Source organism: Podarcis vaucheri (assembly GCF_965113315.1).
Source record: "Podarcis vaucheri genome assembly, chromosome: 8".
Classification (NCBI taxonomy): domain Eukaryota; kingdom Metazoa; phylum Chordata; class Lepidosauria; order Squamata; family Lacertidae; genus Podarcis; species Podarcis vaucheri.
Window position 1 is genome coordinate 70,201,178 of NC_138766.1, and position 16,259 is coordinate 70,217,436.

General features: G+C 41.5%; 2 protein-coding genes and 1 long non-coding RNA gene across 3 annotated transcripts in view; 2 read left to right on the forward strand and 1 right to left on the reverse strand.

Moving 5' to 3' along the window:
- MATN2 (matrilin 2) overlaps positions 1 to 2,682 on the forward strand; it is a 61,254-nt gene extending 58,572 nt beyond the window's left edge. The window contains exons 19-20 of the mRNA XM_082235546.1: positions 1,245 to 1,338; positions 2,349 to 2,682. Coding sequence (XP_082091672.1) covers positions 1,245 to 1,338; positions 2,349 to 2,403 — 149 coding nt within the window. The 3' untranslated portion in view covers positions 2,404 to 2,682. The remainder of the gene's footprint in view (positions 1 to 1,244; positions 1,339 to 2,348) is intronic.
- A 1,693-nt stretch (positions 2,683 to 4,375) lies between these two features.
- Positions 4,376 to 7,626, reverse strand: RPL30 (ribosomal protein L30). Its single transcript, XM_082236008.1, has 5 exons — positions 7,518 to 7,626; positions 7,317 to 7,367; positions 6,027 to 6,172; positions 5,125 to 5,255; positions 4,376 to 4,473 (listed from the first exon to the last, which is right to left on the reverse strand). Exons 2-5 carry the CDS (start codon positions 7,335 to 7,337, stop codon positions 4,424 to 4,426), a joined length of 348 nt encoding a protein of 115 aa, XP_082092134.1. The 5' UTR covers positions 7,338 to 7,367; positions 7,518 to 7,626; the 3' UTR covers positions 4,376 to 4,423.
- A 99-nt stretch (positions 7,627 to 7,725) lies between these two features.
- On the forward strand, positions 7,726 to 13,977 carry LOC309539638. Its single transcript, XR_014222896.1, has 2 exons — positions 7,726 to 9,825; positions 12,386 to 13,977. It is a non-coding gene; the product is annotated as an uncharacterized lncRNA (long non-coding RNA).
- Positions 13,978 to 16,259: the final 2,282 nt, after the last annotated feature.

The window sequence follows — 16,259 nt, forward strand, 5'->3', positions numbered from 1 at the left end:
ATACAAATGTTTCTGTTTTGATCCTGGGTTTTGCATGCTGCACTGCTATGAAAGTGACTATAATCTCAATTGTAGAGCACATGCTTTGGCATGGAAACCTCCCCCCGGAGGTTGTGGGCACTTCTTCCTTGGAGGTTTTTAAGCATTGGTTACAGATGCTTTAGCTGAGACACAGATGTTTTAGTTGCACTTTAGTTGAGATTCCTGCATTGCGAGGGGTTGGACTAGATTTCTGATTCATGTTTAAATCTTGTCATCTCCATTAAAGAGCATTAGATAGCAGATACTTGCAACCATGGAGAACTGTCAATAAGTCAGTGTACTTGAATAACACTGAATGTAGAGTAGAAATTATGTAAATAGGTGAATAAATCCATCCTACTATGGGGCAGCTTCTCAAGCTTCCTTGCGGAACAAATTGGTGCTTGTATCCCTGCCATGGTTTTCCCAGTAGTGATGTATGGAAGTGAGAGCTGGACCATAAAGAAGGCTGATCGCCAAAGAATTGATGCTTTTGAATTATGGTGCTGGAGGAGACTCTTGAGAGTCCCATGGACTGCAAGAAAACCTGAGCGCTCACTGGAAGGACAGATCGTGAAGCTGAGGCTCCAATACTTTGGCCACCTCATGAGAAGAGAAGACTCCCTGGAAAAGACCCTGATGTTGGGAAAGATGGAGGGCACAAGGAGAAGGGGACGACAGAGAATATGATGGTTGGATGGTGTTCTTGAAGCTACTAGCATGAATTTGATCAAACTGCAGGAGGCAGTGGAGGACAGAAGTGCCTGGCGTGCTCTGGTCCATGGGGTCACGAAGAGTCGGACACGACTAAACGACTAAACAACAACAATCCCTGCCAGCGATCACCTCTTGGAAGAGATTAAGGGTTCCTTGGATTCAAATCCTCAAACTCATTGAAGGTGGAAGTATTTCCTCTGCCCCAACTGGAGCAACTCTTACGTCAAATCTAAGAATTATCTGTCATGGATTGCCCTTTTAGTATCATTGCATTACTTTCAGTCATAAAGCAAACATGAATAAATCTAATAAAAAATTGACAGCTTAAAAAGTTTTTCTCAACCAGCTTCATAAGTTTCCTATGTACTTCATAGTTTCTTGTTGGTGACCTTCATTATGTTAAATAGGACAGATGCAAGTGAGTGATCTGTATTTATTTGGATCTGTATTTATTTAGTTAATGTGTTACAGTACGGTTTTCTAAACCTCTCCCATCTGTTTTTCAGGAAATCCTTCAGAAGACAAAGACCCATGTAAATGTGAAAACTTTATGACGTTCCAGAATTTTGCAAATGCTGAAGTTAAAAAACTAACACGACAACATATCCTTTTTTATATACCTATTTCATAAATTCTCAGCTTCTGAGAAATACAGCAAATCCTCAATTGACACGCAGATTTATAGTTAAATCACATTTAGTCTTTAATAGGATGCAAATCCTATTGGTTGCAATCCCATCTACTCTAAATAGCTCAACAGCCAGCATCCACAGTATTTTGGGAAGTGGGGTGGGAGAGAAAGGGCATCCATACCTTTTCCTATTCCACTAGAACCTCTGCTTTTCATTAATGATATAAGGACTTTTCCTCTGAACCCCCTTAGCCTGTTGAACTGTGTCAGGAAGGCTGAGATCAGAGGCACAAGCAGTAGCAGCTGGGCAATTTTAGCTTACCTGGCAGCTTTCTGAAAGAATGTTAGTGGTGATAAATGTGGAACACAGGCTCCCTCTAGTGGCCACACCAAAATTCAGAACTGTGGCCAGTATATAATGCAGTTTCAATTCAGAAAAATAAAGAATATAGCAACCTTTACAACATCACATAGGTTATTAGGCCTGTGCCTCATAGGCTACTTCAATCCACAAAGGTGCATCACCTGCGTAGGGCTTACATGTGCACTTTACAAATGGGTAATGCGGTTATTTCATGTAGTGGATGATCTTTGAGTACAAATGCAGCCCAATCCAGCCAAGAACACGCAGGTAAGAAGTGTGGGAAACAGGCTTAACTCATCTCCTCTCACCGATATACCCAGAAGTGTATTTGCAACAGCATAGCAGTACTCTCTATTACAGCAGGAGCAGGCCTATTGCTCTTTCCCTTGCCAAAAGCCTACCTAAGCCAATATACTGTTATACACTGTGCTGATCTTCATGCCTCTGGGAAGACCAGAATCAGGGCAAGTTACTTCTACTGAACAGCCTTATGTGGGACAAGTTGGTATGTACAAGTTGGTTGAAAATTTCTAACCATTAATACAGTGCTGCTGTAGTCTATACTTTATAATATTATAAAGTAAGAGTGAAGAGGTGTTTCCTTAATTTAAGATTACTAGAAGAAATGTCAAAAAGAATGGAAGCCCTGGAAAATCGATTAAGATACTGATGGCGTTCTCAAAAGTATGTGCTGAGTTGGATATTTATACATATGAAGAGAGCAAATCTAAGCTATGTAAAAGAGCCAGTCTCCTGCTTGAAGAAAGAATTTATGTTTCCAGTACTTCAAGACTGCATTTTTGTATTGACTGCAGGAAAAAAATGGCAAAATTTAATTTTTTATACAATTGTAATATTTTATCAATTGAGATAAGCTATGAAATATTAAAATGGTGCTTTTAAAAGAACAGTTTAAATTGTTTAGAGACATACAAGGCCCTATTATGTAGTCTTTCGTGTTTTTTTGAAGGAGGGAAGAAGAAGAAGAGGAGTTTGGATTTGATATCCCGCCTTTCACTCCCCTTCAGGAGTCTCAAAGCGGCTAACATTCTCCTTTCCCTTCCTCCCCCACAACAAACACTCTGTGAGGTGAGTGGGGCTGAGACTTCAAAGAAGTGTGACTGGCCCAAGGTCACCCAGCAGCTGCATGTGGAGGAGCGGAGACGCAAACCCGGTTCCCCAGATTACAAGACTACCGCTCTTAACCACTACACCACACTGGCTCTCATCACACTGGTCTAATTGAGACAGTGGAAACATGTACATGTTACCAAGCAGCTTCCCAAGCTTGTCCTAAAATACCAATATGGGGAAAGATGCTTTAACCCTCAAGGGAAAAATAGTCTGAGGCACTGGTAGGAGCACCTTGGCTAGCAAGTTTAAGCACATACATGCACCTCCCCTGACAAAACCCCCACTTATGTTAACCAGCAAACACAAGTTTGGGATACTTGTGGTATTGTAACATGCAGTACTACCCCAAAGCTGAATCTCAGCTTTGATAGCCTACAGAACATGGCACTAGATGCAAGTACACTCTAAAAATATCAGGCAATAGGGCAAAAGAGGGAATGACCGCTTAGTACATTGAGAAAATGGCTTTTATGCCAGAATGCACATTTGGGTTATTGTTGCAACTGCACAATTCAGCATTAATAGTCTAAGAAATACAGGCAGCTCCAACTCTGAATTACGTGAAAAGTGAAGCCCAAGTCCCAACAGTCGTGTTTCCTTCCCAGTATCTAGTTTTTTAGTGGCTTTATCTCAAGCTACTATCCCAGACGCCTTTCTGCTGCCAAGAAAGAACGTTACTGATTCCAAGACCTTTTGGCTTCTGGAGCTTAAAAAGTCGTAAGACATTTTTATTCCAGCATTGTAAGAAACAGAAGTGCCCCTGAAATCAAAGTTCTGATCATTTGAGAATTTATATAAATACTTTTGGTTGAGCCGCGGCGATAAAATAAAGGTTCTTCTAGAGCCTTGGAAGCCACCTCTGAATATTTCTGAAAACATTTGATTTTCACTTATGATTATCAGACCAAAGGCTGATAATAATTATTATCTCCATTATTTTTGAATTTTAGAGCAACAACCAGACCACTTACCTATTTGAATACAGAACCCATAAGCCCCATTTTAAATTTTATTTAATTTTTGAAACTTCACCTTAGGGTGAAGGGAAGGTAGCAAATAGTAACAATCTTATATCATTTTCAATTGATAGCACCCTTGTTTGCAAATTCATACCTTATTTGCCACAGGTTTGCGTGGCAAAGCCAGTAATGTTACCAGATGAAATGGGCAGGGTATTATGGTAGACAACCCAAATTCACAAAACTCCCATTAATATAAATTCTGTTAAGCAATTGCCTCCCTTTCTCACTGAGTGACTATTGACATTTTTGTTGCCTGAACTAGTTTTGAGCCAAGTATGATAAAACATTCTGCTTTCACAGCTGCAAGGCACTACATTCTAGAGGGTGGAGAATAAGGTAGTACAACTTCTACTAAAGATGCAGTCAAAAGCACATCAGCGTTCCAAAGTCTGTGGTAACATACCCTAGACCTGGCTTCCCCAATCTTGTGGTCTTCATGTTTTGCAACTATGAATATATGCAACTCAAGAAAGCTCCTGCCAATGGTAGATTTGTAACCAGTTTTATTACACAAAATGTAAAGTTCAGCAATATCTACTTCTCACTGGTTTGCTCTGGCATGCTTCTAATGATGTCAGAATCACCTGTTGGGAGGGAGAAAAGACACATTTTAACAAACACTATAAGCAAATAGTGCTGCACAATTAATTCTTCGTATCAAGATGCCAACAACCCATTTTTCCTTTTAGATGAACTTTTTCCATCATAAATTCAAAACTTTTAATTATATGGGGAAGTACACTCTAAAGATGTTACTTGCAGTTAAAAACCAGAACTAGGGAGGTAAATCTAGTTCTGGGGACACACTACATAGTTATAATATAGCGAATGTCTAGCCTGCCCTGATCACTGAAATATCAGGACAGCGAGAATATTCGCAGTGCTTTAAAAGTTCAAAATGCAATACCTTAAGGAGTAGATTGAGAGTAATGGCTTTTATACAGTAAGATATTACTTAAACTGACTAGACATTTTGAAGACGAGACGTTGGAGTGGGTTGGATTCTATGTATCTCCAGAATTAACTGATTCAGACTACAATATAATGCAAGCTCGGTGAAGTTCACTATGATTTAGCTCTAAAGGGACTGTGCTCTCTAATAAATATATGAAGAGCAAGGGGTTTAGAATCAGGACAATTTCCAAAGAGTGTAATGAATGGACTTCGATAGAAGTAAATCACCTTAAGACTCTTCAGCATATCCAAGGGTATTGTGGTAGCAAATAAACACATACCTGGGTCAATGATGGCAAGTGTACACACTCTGTAGTACTTTCCACAAGCTGTACCCAATTCAATATTGTTACCGCTGTAGTGGTGCACACCAGTTTTGGCCAACATAGCATAGTATTCAGTTTCTGATTTCCTGAGAATTAAACACACACGGAAGCAAAACCAGTTTAAATTTATGGGTTTTAATCTACAATACAGGCTGGAAATTTCACATGAGCACTAAACATTATTCCTCATGAAAGGCTTCATGATTTATCCCTGCAACCTTCTACTATCTAGATAGGGAGTCTAACAGCTATAAAGATATCTTTGTTTTATAAGGGATTATGGAACATTACTATGCCATAGCAAAAATAGTCATGTTTAAGTGCTAAATCAATATTTCCAGTACATTTTGGGTCATGGTGTCAAAGTTTATTTATCTTCCATTTACCAAGAGCAAAAATATGAAGGTGAAAATGTGGCCAAGTCTACATACCTACCTTCATCATTACCTGGAGCAACTTATTTTATTAAATTATTTTAGTGAGAGATTACACCTAAGATTAACAGCACAATACTATGCATGCTTGTCAAAAAGTAATTCTAACTTAGTTCAATGGGGCTTGCCCCCAGGCATGTGTGCACAGGAGTCCCACTTAAAACAATTTTTGGTTGTTGTTATTATTATTATTAAACCCTAGCCATCTAAACAACATGCTCAATTTGTTTACAAAATCTCAAATTTTCAGTACTATAGATCACTGTTACCCAACTAGGGGCCATCATTGTTTGCCTAACAGGAGGCCACAGGTGAAAATAAATTGGGGGCCACAGCACGAGACCAGGGCTACAGAGGGAAGTGAGAAGTGAAGAAGATAGAAGTCAGGAAAAGGTTGAGTAACTGCTGTAGATAGAAACTTACCTTAGAGCTGGGCAGTTGTTGGCTAGGATGACCAACTTGGCTTTGCCCTGTCGGATCATTTTCAGAGTCTGCTTGTATCCCAGTACATATTTACCACTTTTCATAACCAGCTGAAGTCTGGAGTTTATGGACTCGAGGGACTTTTTCTGAAAGAAAATGTTGAGGTATGGCAACTTCAAAATGATTCCAGCATTTATGAATAATGAAGTTCTATATTCCACATGTCTGGGCTTACTGCACTCATCTAAGAATATGTATCACACAAAACACATCAAATAATGCATAATGATGATGAACTTAAATGTTAAAACTTAATAGATTTTTTTGTTTTTTGTTTTTTCCTCTTTAAAAAAATCAAGACAGGAGTTATTTGTACACAGCTACGTGTTTTAGCTCTTAAACCAGGGTCTTAGGAAGAAAATGGAAAAACATCCCCAATGAAAAATAGTATTTAATAGTTACAGCTTGTTTCTTATAGTATACAACTTACATAGCCATACTGATGGGATATATCTCTTAAAGTGTAAGAGTTACTGAAACTTTTGAACACATTCCTGCCCTCACACTATTGTCTCTGCTTTCTAAACCTAAAACCCCTGAATTCTCTCTCTTTTATACCCAAGTCTTTAAAAATTACTTTAAAAACCTGGTAATCTCAGTGGGCCTGGGTTCTTACAAAGTACGGGAAATCTGCAGCCTTATGCTGACAGAAAATGCATGCCTTACCCAAAATTTATATACCTGTCATTCTCAAAAACAATCCAACTTCACTGCCATTTGATTAAGCAGAAAAGCCACATGCAACACCACTCTCCTGCAACCTTATATTCAACTCATCACACGGAGAGATAAATTCATATAAAGCCACCATTGTGCAAATAGGCCACAGGCAGCTCCTTATGTATAGAAGAAGAAAAATACAGTAGTACTCCTTGTACACACGTCTACTAGCAAAAGTCTAGGAAACTAACAGTGAAGTACTGGATTGGCAAAGGCCTATGAGCTGCAAGGAACCAAGAACGTACTCTTTATGAAATGCATACCGCTCCACCAAATAAACCACATTAGGCTGTGCTTTCATGCAAGACAATATTTAAAAAAAACGCGATCTATAAATTAAAACCCGACAAAGATTAAATAAAAATTAATGACTCTACAACCAGGTTTGGCCCCAAGTTTCACAAGCTCCTCGCCCCGAAGATCACCCTCCTCTCCTCCCGTTTCTGCCTTTCCCCACATGAGGCCCCTTCCGCCCTCCTGCTGCCCCCCATGCCCGGCTCTTCCTCTCACCGTCTTCTTGGCGGCCACCATCCTGTCGGCTCACGTCGGCTCCGCCGTCACCTGCGCCGAAGAAAACGGGGAGGGGGGGAGAGAGAGAGAATTAACGTCCCACCGTATCCAGTCCCACCTGCTGCGCTCCCCGCCCCGCGGGAACTCGGCTTTTCCCCCTCAACCGGCTCCCGTCACCCAACCCCGCGGAGACCCGCTTACCAGAGAGGCACCTCCAAGATGGCCGGGCCGCGAGGAAAGGAAGGAGCTCCCGCAATGCAACGCGCAAAACCACGCGGCGCCCGGCCGCCGCGAACGGCTACGCTCGCGAGAGGAGGAAATTTCCGCCCACTCCCCGTGGCCAATTTCCCAAACGGGAAGTGCGTTGCGTAGAGCATGCGCACAAGCCTCGAGATGGTACCATAGAGATAGAAAAAAGCTTATGACAGGCGTTCTTAACCTTGGTGCCTCAAACGGTGTTGGGACTACGCTCCCCATCATACTTGATCCCCTGTTGTAGTCCAGCAGCGTCTAGAGACCCAAGGTTGGTCTGGAGAAGGCTAACAGAGAAGAACTGTAACGACCATTCTGAAAGGAGTTTGAGGCGGCTCCCTCCATTCAGGCTCTGAGAGACGAACGGCGACGTCTTTACGTTTTCCTATCTCTATGCCGCACTTGGCCTGAGCAGCCTCCTCTCTTTGCTTCTCTCCGCAGAGAGCAAGCTCTGTAAATGAGAGCGAATCGAGCCATCCTCGGGGCATGGCCTGTTAACTTAGGCTGCACTTGTGCTTGAAAGGATATGCTAAAATAAAAAGGCACATATTTCAGGTGTTGGGGGGGGGGAGTCCTCCGTCTTAATATGATCTATGGTCAAAATGTATTGTGAAGAAAGACATGGCTGCTTAAATTTTTAAAAAAGTGTAAAACATTTTACGCTGGACTTAATTCAAAGCAAAGCAGGGCTCACTAGCACTTAATCTTGAAATTCTTCTATTTTCAGTGTAGATGGGGCAACAAGTACACCAGGCCACTGAACCTTGCTGCTTTGTACTTACCTAGAATGATTTCAGCTTTGGTGAGAACATGTACAGTGGAACCTTGGTTCTCGAACGGCTTAGTTGACGAACAAATCGGAACCTGAATGCTGCAAACCTGGAAGTAAGTGTTCCGCGTAGTTTGTGAACTTTTTTCGGAAGCTGAATGCTTCCATTCTGAGAACTTCCGCTGAGGACCCATGCAACACGCTGGTGATATTTGGAGCTTATATTTCGCAATTTTGTTTTTGCGACTTACTTGGCTGTTTTGTTTCTGCAACTTATTTCGCGGTTTTGTTTCTGTGAGTATTTTGGTTAATTTGTTTTTGTGACTCTGTGGAACCCAGTTCAGCTACTGTATTTTCAGGAGCACTCTTGCAATTTGATTGTGTGACTGTGCGAAAATGGATAAAAGTTGCAAAGCCAAGAGAACCATTAACAGAGCAACAATAGAGGTGAAGAAGAAAATTATTTCCAAGCATGAAAGTGGTGTCCGTGTAAGTGACCTGGCAACACAGTTTGGTATGGCCAAATCTACAATTTGTACCATCTTAAAAAATAAGGAAGCCATTAAAGGTGCCAATGTTGCAAAAGGTGTTAAAACACTCACAAGGCAACGAACACAGACAATTGAAGAAGTGGAAAAACTGCTTTTAACATGGATAAAAGAAAAACAGTTGGCCGGTGACAGCATTTCTGAGAGCATGATTTGTGAAAAAGCTTTACATTTGCATGCTGAACTCATCAGAAACACCCCTGGAGCAAGTGTTGAGGGTGAGATTTTCAAGGCAAGTAGAGGTTGGTTTGATAATTTTAAGAGAAGAAGTGGCATACACAGTGTGGCGAGACATGGCGAAGCTGCCAGTGCCAACAAATTGGATGCTGACCGATTTGTTTTGGATTTTAAAGATTATGTTGAGTCACAGGGTTTCATTCCCCAACAAGTTTTCAACTGTGATGAGACAGGCCTATTTCGGAAGAAAATGCCAAAGAGGACCTACATAACAAAGGAGGAGAAATCATTGCAAGTGAATAGTGATGATGTGGAGGAGTTAGTAGAGGACCACAAGACTGAGCTCGCCACAGAAGAAGAACAAAACATTCTGACGGAGCAGCAACAGGCGGCATCTGAGGAAATACCTTCAGAGGTGGAGAGCAGAGAAATTGTATCTACTGCACTGATCAAAGAAATGTGTGCAAAATGGGCTGAAGTGCAAAGTTTTGTTGAAAAATATCACCCTAATAAAGCTGCTGTAAGTCATGCCACCAACACTTTCAATGATAATGCTATGTCTCACTTTAGGCAAATTTTAAAACATCAGCAAAAGCAAATCTCAACTGAAAAAAAATTAGTGAGGAAAAGAATCAGCGGGTTTGAACCAGGTGTCAGTGGTGTAAGAAAAGCAAGGGAAGGAATTGCAGGAGAGGAGTCACCGATTGCGATTCCAGAAGAGGACCCTGACCCTCCATCCAAACAATGACTATCATCCATGAAGGTAAGAAAAAAAATTACATTTTCATTTTTGTCTACAATACTGTATTATTTTACAGTACAGCACATTGTTTATTGCTTTCATTTTATGGACCAGTGGTCTCGTTAGATAATAAAATTCATGTTAAATTTCTGTTTTAGGGGTTGTTTTTAAAAGTCTGGAACAGATTAATCCTTTTTGCATTATTTTCTATGGGAAAGTGCACCTTGGTTTTTGAATGTTTTGGAAGTCGAATTAAGTTTGAGAACTAAGGTAACAGTGTATATTCAAATCAATGGCCCTGTCATGGGCTCCCACATGACTCCACAGTATGCCAACATTTTCATGGCTGGTTAGAACAGCACTTAGCTGCTGTCTCCAAAAAGTCTCACTTCTACCCAAGACACATGGGCTCCATCTTTGTCACCTGAGCAGGAGGTACTTAATGCAGTTTCTATAAGGCTTCAACAAATTCCACTGTGCCAACAACCTAAGACTAAGCCAGTCTTTGCAAGCAGTTCAGTTTCTGGACACTGCAAAATAGTGCAACTTTCTGCATTTCCTTTCCTTCTGACCTCACTGTTTACAATTCCCTACTCCCTTTACTATGTGTATATATAGCTGCCGCTCAGAAAAACACTTCATACGTTTGATGGCGTGGACTGTAGCCCATAAAATCTTAATGCATTTGTTAGTCTTTAAGGTGCCACAAGACTCACTCTTGTTTTCTTTATAATCTATTTCTATCAAAGATGGCAAACCTGGGGATAATTTGTGCTTAAATTTATGCCACACAGAATGCATATTTCTCTCACATGGATTTGATTTGGCTTCTTTTAGACTTATAGTCCAGCTGTGTTTTATCAGTGTGGACATCCTAATCTTTGCATTACTCTAAAAGCTGCCAGAGCTGTTTTGACATGCCCTATAAACAGGCAGATATTAAACTTATTGCTTTTGTACATTTGCACCCTCAGACAAATGAGAAAGCTTTATTAGAATTCCATTCTGGCACCCACACTAATTACTTTTCTTTCTATGGGTATTAAAAGTGGCAGACTGAGCTTTATGATAATGAGCATATTTAAAGCAAGTGTAAACATGTTCATTCAATTTTCCCTGGTTCATGCACTGTCCTATTCATTTATTGTCAGGAAAACAACTATGCCTCATTATTCCAAAGTGAGCAAATCTGGAATTTGGGATACTAACAAGGTTGGCATTTGCTGAATCAGCATCAACATTTCTTGTCACTCAGCCATCCAATCAAAAAACAGTTCCAGAACAAAAATGGATAAAGGAATGAAGTCCGCTGGAGGGCAGAGAAAAGCCTGATGCTTATTGTCAATCTGAGCATATCCAAAAACATTCAATGCCCAGTTTAAACATGAGTAATACTGTTAGAAGAGTCACTCGAATAACACAAATGGAGTCCAGAGAGAAAAGAAATTGGTAATACTTTACTAGGGGAAACTGAACTATACAGAAATACACAGAGAAGTTTCTTAGTTCAATTCTAGTACATAGAGAGGCATACAATTACACACAGGAGGAAACACCTTTGGACCTAACCAGCCAATCAGAGCTTGAGTTATCACAGCAAGGATTGTGCCAATCTCACTGGTTGCTAGGCAACAACAACACCCGCTCTAGGTTGGCTAACTAAACAATTAACCCTTCTGTTGCTAGCTGAATGATCCCTGCTGTTGCATTTCTAAGAAATGCAGTCTTGTAAAAAGCCATGAAATTCTGGGCATTGTATTTTGTTAAGGTTGCTGGTGATGTTAGCTGTGTGAGAGGTAAACTACAGTGCCCAGAATTTTTTGAGAGAAAGAATGTATTTCAAATGTGCTTTAAAGTTATAGCGCGTGCACAACTTAGATTATTATGAACATATCCTCTTATTCCATCATACAATTCAAGGCCAGTCGTAGGAGATTCCTTTATAATAGGGGTGGAGAACCTATGGCCCTTCAACTCCCATCAGTCTAAGCCAGCATGGCCAATGTTTAGGAATGATAAGAGCTTGTTCACAGAGCGGACCAGGGGAGGTCTGCAGAGGTCAGCAAGTTCTCCATTCCTGCCTTGTAGGCGGTGTTTTGCCCCAGGCCTGAGATTCCCCACCAAGCTTTTAGATTGTACACTTGCCCTGGTCTGCTCTGTGAACAAGCTGCAATCAGTAGAGGAATCAGATGTGTTTCACATGTGCTTGACATTTAAAAAAAAACCATTCTAGAAGTCTCTTTCTTGCAAATATTGCAATAATTAGAACAATTAGATACACAGCCTCTCATTTGCAGAAGTTAATGGGTGTCTACGGCACAGATTCATGAAGTCTGTTTGACAACAGAAATGTGATCATGATTAGGTTTCAATACGATTACTCTGACATAATGCGTTTTGATAACCTTTGATGGTGGTTGGATTTTAAGACATTTGAGGGCTTGCACTGTTTTCGTTAATGTAAGGAAGGTTTTAAATTTCTACAGTAAACGTGAAAGAGTTGTGAACTTTGTGTTCACTTATGTTTGCATTGCATGTAAAAGGTTTCTGGCAGAACATAAATGGCTGTTGTGTCTTACAGCTTTACACAAACTGGTGCCATGTCTAGCCCTGAACTACCACTAAGTACTTGAAGGGGGGGAAACTGACACCCCAAAGGTGGAGGACTTTGAGGTGCATGCTGGATCACCTGGAATGAATGCTGAGGATCCCCTTGACAGGCTGCCTGGTGGGAAACTGTCTGAAGAACCCTTTGAGCTGTCAGAGGAAGAGACTGAGCCAGCCCTCAGTCCTGAATAACTCTGGCACCAATTGGCCTGGGCACAGACTGAAGAGCAATGACCTAGCATGGGTCTACAGAGCAAGACGCTGTACATGGTAAGCAATTGTTGGAACTCCTTTACTACCAGCAGCTGGGGTTAGGGTGTTATGTATGAGTCTCACACATTAGCCTTCTAGTTGTAGGAAACAACACAGATATTTCTTCTTGCTTGTGGGATCCTTAGTCCTGCTTCCAGTTCCCTCACCTTGCTGAATTCGCTGTGATGTTGAACTTGGGTGTAGTTTTGATCACATTTTGAACCTAGCTTGATTCTCTGTGCTAGACTTTGGCTCAAGACCATAGGCCCCCCCTGCAGTGTGACAGTTGTTTCATTTAACCAGTGTGCTTAGTAATTCATATCTATCCACTGGTATGTTGCAAATGCCACCACTATTGCATCATTTGGTGTTAAACAGTGACCAGCATCACGTGCTCTTTGACCTGATATAACAATTCCTTGAGATAGTCACAGAAGGAAACGTTTGCAGTGCAATCCTGTACAATTCAACTCAGAAATATGCCTCACTGTGTTCAGTGGGGCTTACAGGTAAAGGTCTATAGGAGAGCAACCTCATTTAACTAAACTTTAATTCATAAAGTAACACCCCTCCCCAAAAAGCCCCCCAGGTTTCAAAACTTATTTGTTCATTGTTAGTTCTTTTTCACATTGTTTTGTGTGGCAACTTCTTATTTAATTCTACAGAAGTGCAATCAAGGTTATGGTTTGAAGGCATGTAGGGCCATCATCTTGCTGAAACTAAACTGGTGGGGGTCCAGCCAGCACCTACATGAGAGATTTCATGAAGCTTATGACTCTGTTGTGGGCAGTTTAAGACTCTGATTCAAAGAACATCATCCTCAGAAAATATATTTATCTATTGTAAATGTATTTTACCAAACTAGTAAGACAATTGATAACATCCCCCCTCAAAACACTTCGCTTTTACACTGAAAACACCCCCATTTGATTTATTTGTTCAGCCACAGTTTATGTGGTTTGTCATATGAAAACATCCACCATAGTTTCATAATTACAGTTGCTATGAAGAGGCTGCCAAGAAATGCTTTCTTGGTTGCAGGGGCTCATGAGAGCAGCATACCTTGTGGACTGGCATGGAAAATATGCCAATCTCAAGGAAGCCACCAGGAATGCACAGGAAGCAGCAGCAACCTCACAGCAACCAAGTATGAGTACTGGTTATATAATGCATAAAAAGGCCATAATTACTTGTTTTTAAAGTCTGTTATTTTATTGGTATTCTCCTATGAATGTTTTACATAACTATGTAAACTGCTTAGAGTTGTTTTGGTTAGGTGGCATACAATCTTGTTAAATAAATACATGAATTTAAGCAAGGCCTATTAGGATTTGTATACTGAAGCCATTTAAAACAATGGAAACATGCAATGTATTTTGCTGTGTGGCTGTTCGTATTTGTTCCTTTGTCAATTTTTAGTGTATTTCATGTTTCTCATATTAGTCACATTGGATTGTACAAGGAAAAGTAGGGTATTAATATTTGAAATACTGTACATACATGCAGTGACTATGACCACCAGGTCGAATCCTGGCTAAGAAACAGGTCTTTCCCCACTGTCTGGTGTTTAGGTGGGGACAGAATTTGGATGACATATAGCTATTTCTCTGCCAGTACCGTTGTGGAGGCCCTATCTTCATTCACACAGAAAGCGTCCAAAAGGGACAGGGCACCAGCGAATTTGAATCTGCTGGATCTGAAGCCTCACAGATCTCCTGAGGAGCCTGATCTGGTGTAGCAAAATTAGACAAAACCACTGACCCGTTCCCATTTTGGGATGTCCCAATGGGTCTGCCACCCCGTTCTCCTTGACCCCACTTAGGATTCTCACTGGGTGACTTTGGGGTAGTCAATTATCTCTTCCTCACAGGGTTAAAATGTAAGGGTTGTGGTACGGATGAAATTGGGTGGGGGGGATTGAGACTGAAGGGACCACCTACCATTAAGAGTTGCCAACCTCTTTGGGCCAGATGGCACATTTGGAATTTTTACAAAGATCCCTTGGCAACAATCACAAAATGGTAGCATAACACCAGTTGCCCCATAAAAAAGAGGCAGGACCACATAATGGTACAACATACACTACCTCTGCATTGACTGCTCCATAAGTGGGAAAAGGTACCGGTACATACAGAAAGCAGCTCTTTGTACCTCTTCTCTGTTCAGAAGGGATGGGAGAATGGGTATTGAATTCTGGCATCCAATGAAATATGGAAATGTTTAAAGTGGGGAGGTTCAATCATGGGCATAGCCAGGATTTATGTCGCGGGGCAGGGTTTATGTTGGGGGGGGCATAACCAAGCTATCTGTGATTGGTCAGTTACTTAGCTATTTTTATTTATTTGATTTAGGGGAGCAGGTGCCCCTTACCCCCCCTTCAGCTATGCCCATGGGTTCATTGCAAAAGAGGATGAGTCGTGCAAACAGGAACTGAGTACAAACCATCTCTGGTGCACTGGGCATTTTCAATAGACTATTTGTGGACCTTATAGGAGGTACTGGCAGGTACATTCCCGCCTGGGGACACCACCCTTGATGTACCTCAACCAGATTTCCTTGGCAAAAGGGTGGGATAAACATGTCACTCGTAACAGCTATTTTCCAGCACTGCAGAATATTGTTGTTGTTGTTGTTTAGTCGTGTCCGACTCTTCGTGACCCCATGGACCAGAGCACGCCAGGCACTTCTGTCCTCCACTGCCTCCCGCAGTTTGATCAAACTCATGCTAGTAGCTTCAAGAACACCATCCAACCATCTCATTCTCTGTCGTCCCCTTCTCCTTGTGCCCTCCATCTTTCCCAACATCAGGGTCTTTTCCAGGGAGTCTTCTCTTCTCATGAGGTGGCCAAAGTATTGGAGCCTCAGCTTCACGATCTGTCCTTCCAGTGAGCGCTCAGGGCTGATTTCCTTCAGAATGGAGAGGTTTGATCTTCTTGCAGTCCATGGGACTCTCAAGAGTCTCCTCCAGCACCATAATTCAAAAGCATCAATTCTCTGGCGATCAGCCTTCTTTATGGTCCAGCTCTCACTTCCATACATCACTACTGGGAAAACCATGGCTTTTACTATACGGACCTTTGTTGGCAAACTGCAGAATATAATCCACAACAAAACCCACCATGGGAGCCTTATAGCTGCTTCACACACATTTTGAGAGGCAGGGGTGCAACTGGTAATTTGAAACTCAGGATTTACAGGGCATGGGGGAATCTCTTTGTATAGCTCAGCTGTGGGGAGCCTTTGGCTCTACTGCTGTCCTTGAACTACAACTCCTACCAGCCCCAGCAAACAAGGCTTGCCTGGGAGTCTTAGTTCAGCAACACCCAGGGCCTTGCAGAGCCAGGTAGATAATGTGCCCCCCCTTTTTTTTACCCTGGGGATAACGGAAGTCTTATAAACAAGTAAGTATATAAATAATTTTCACAAAAGTTATGCTGACAAATAATTTTATTTCAAGGCTTGAACCATATCTGCATATAAAGACAAAATGGAAAATATAGATAAATATGCTGACCGAGGCCCCCTTTGGAATGGGAGGCCCGGGCCAAGTGGTGCATATGGCCCCCCCTGTCTGGGCCTGGCAACACCCGGAGGGT

Excerpts from the sequence above, each read along its gene's own strand:
- RPL30 (XM_082236008.1), bottom strand. The coding sequence starts at position 7,337 with ATGGTGGCCGCCAAGAAGACG. Across the intron at positions 6,173-7,316 it reads TGGTGGCCGCCAAGAAGACG|AAAAAGTCCCTCGAGTCCAT; the intron begins GTGAGAGGAAGA and ends ATTTTCTTTCAG. Across the intron at positions 4,474-5,124 it reads ACTTGCCATCATTGACCCAG|GTGATTCTGACATCATTAGA; the intron begins GTATGTGTTTAT and ends CCCTCCCAACAG.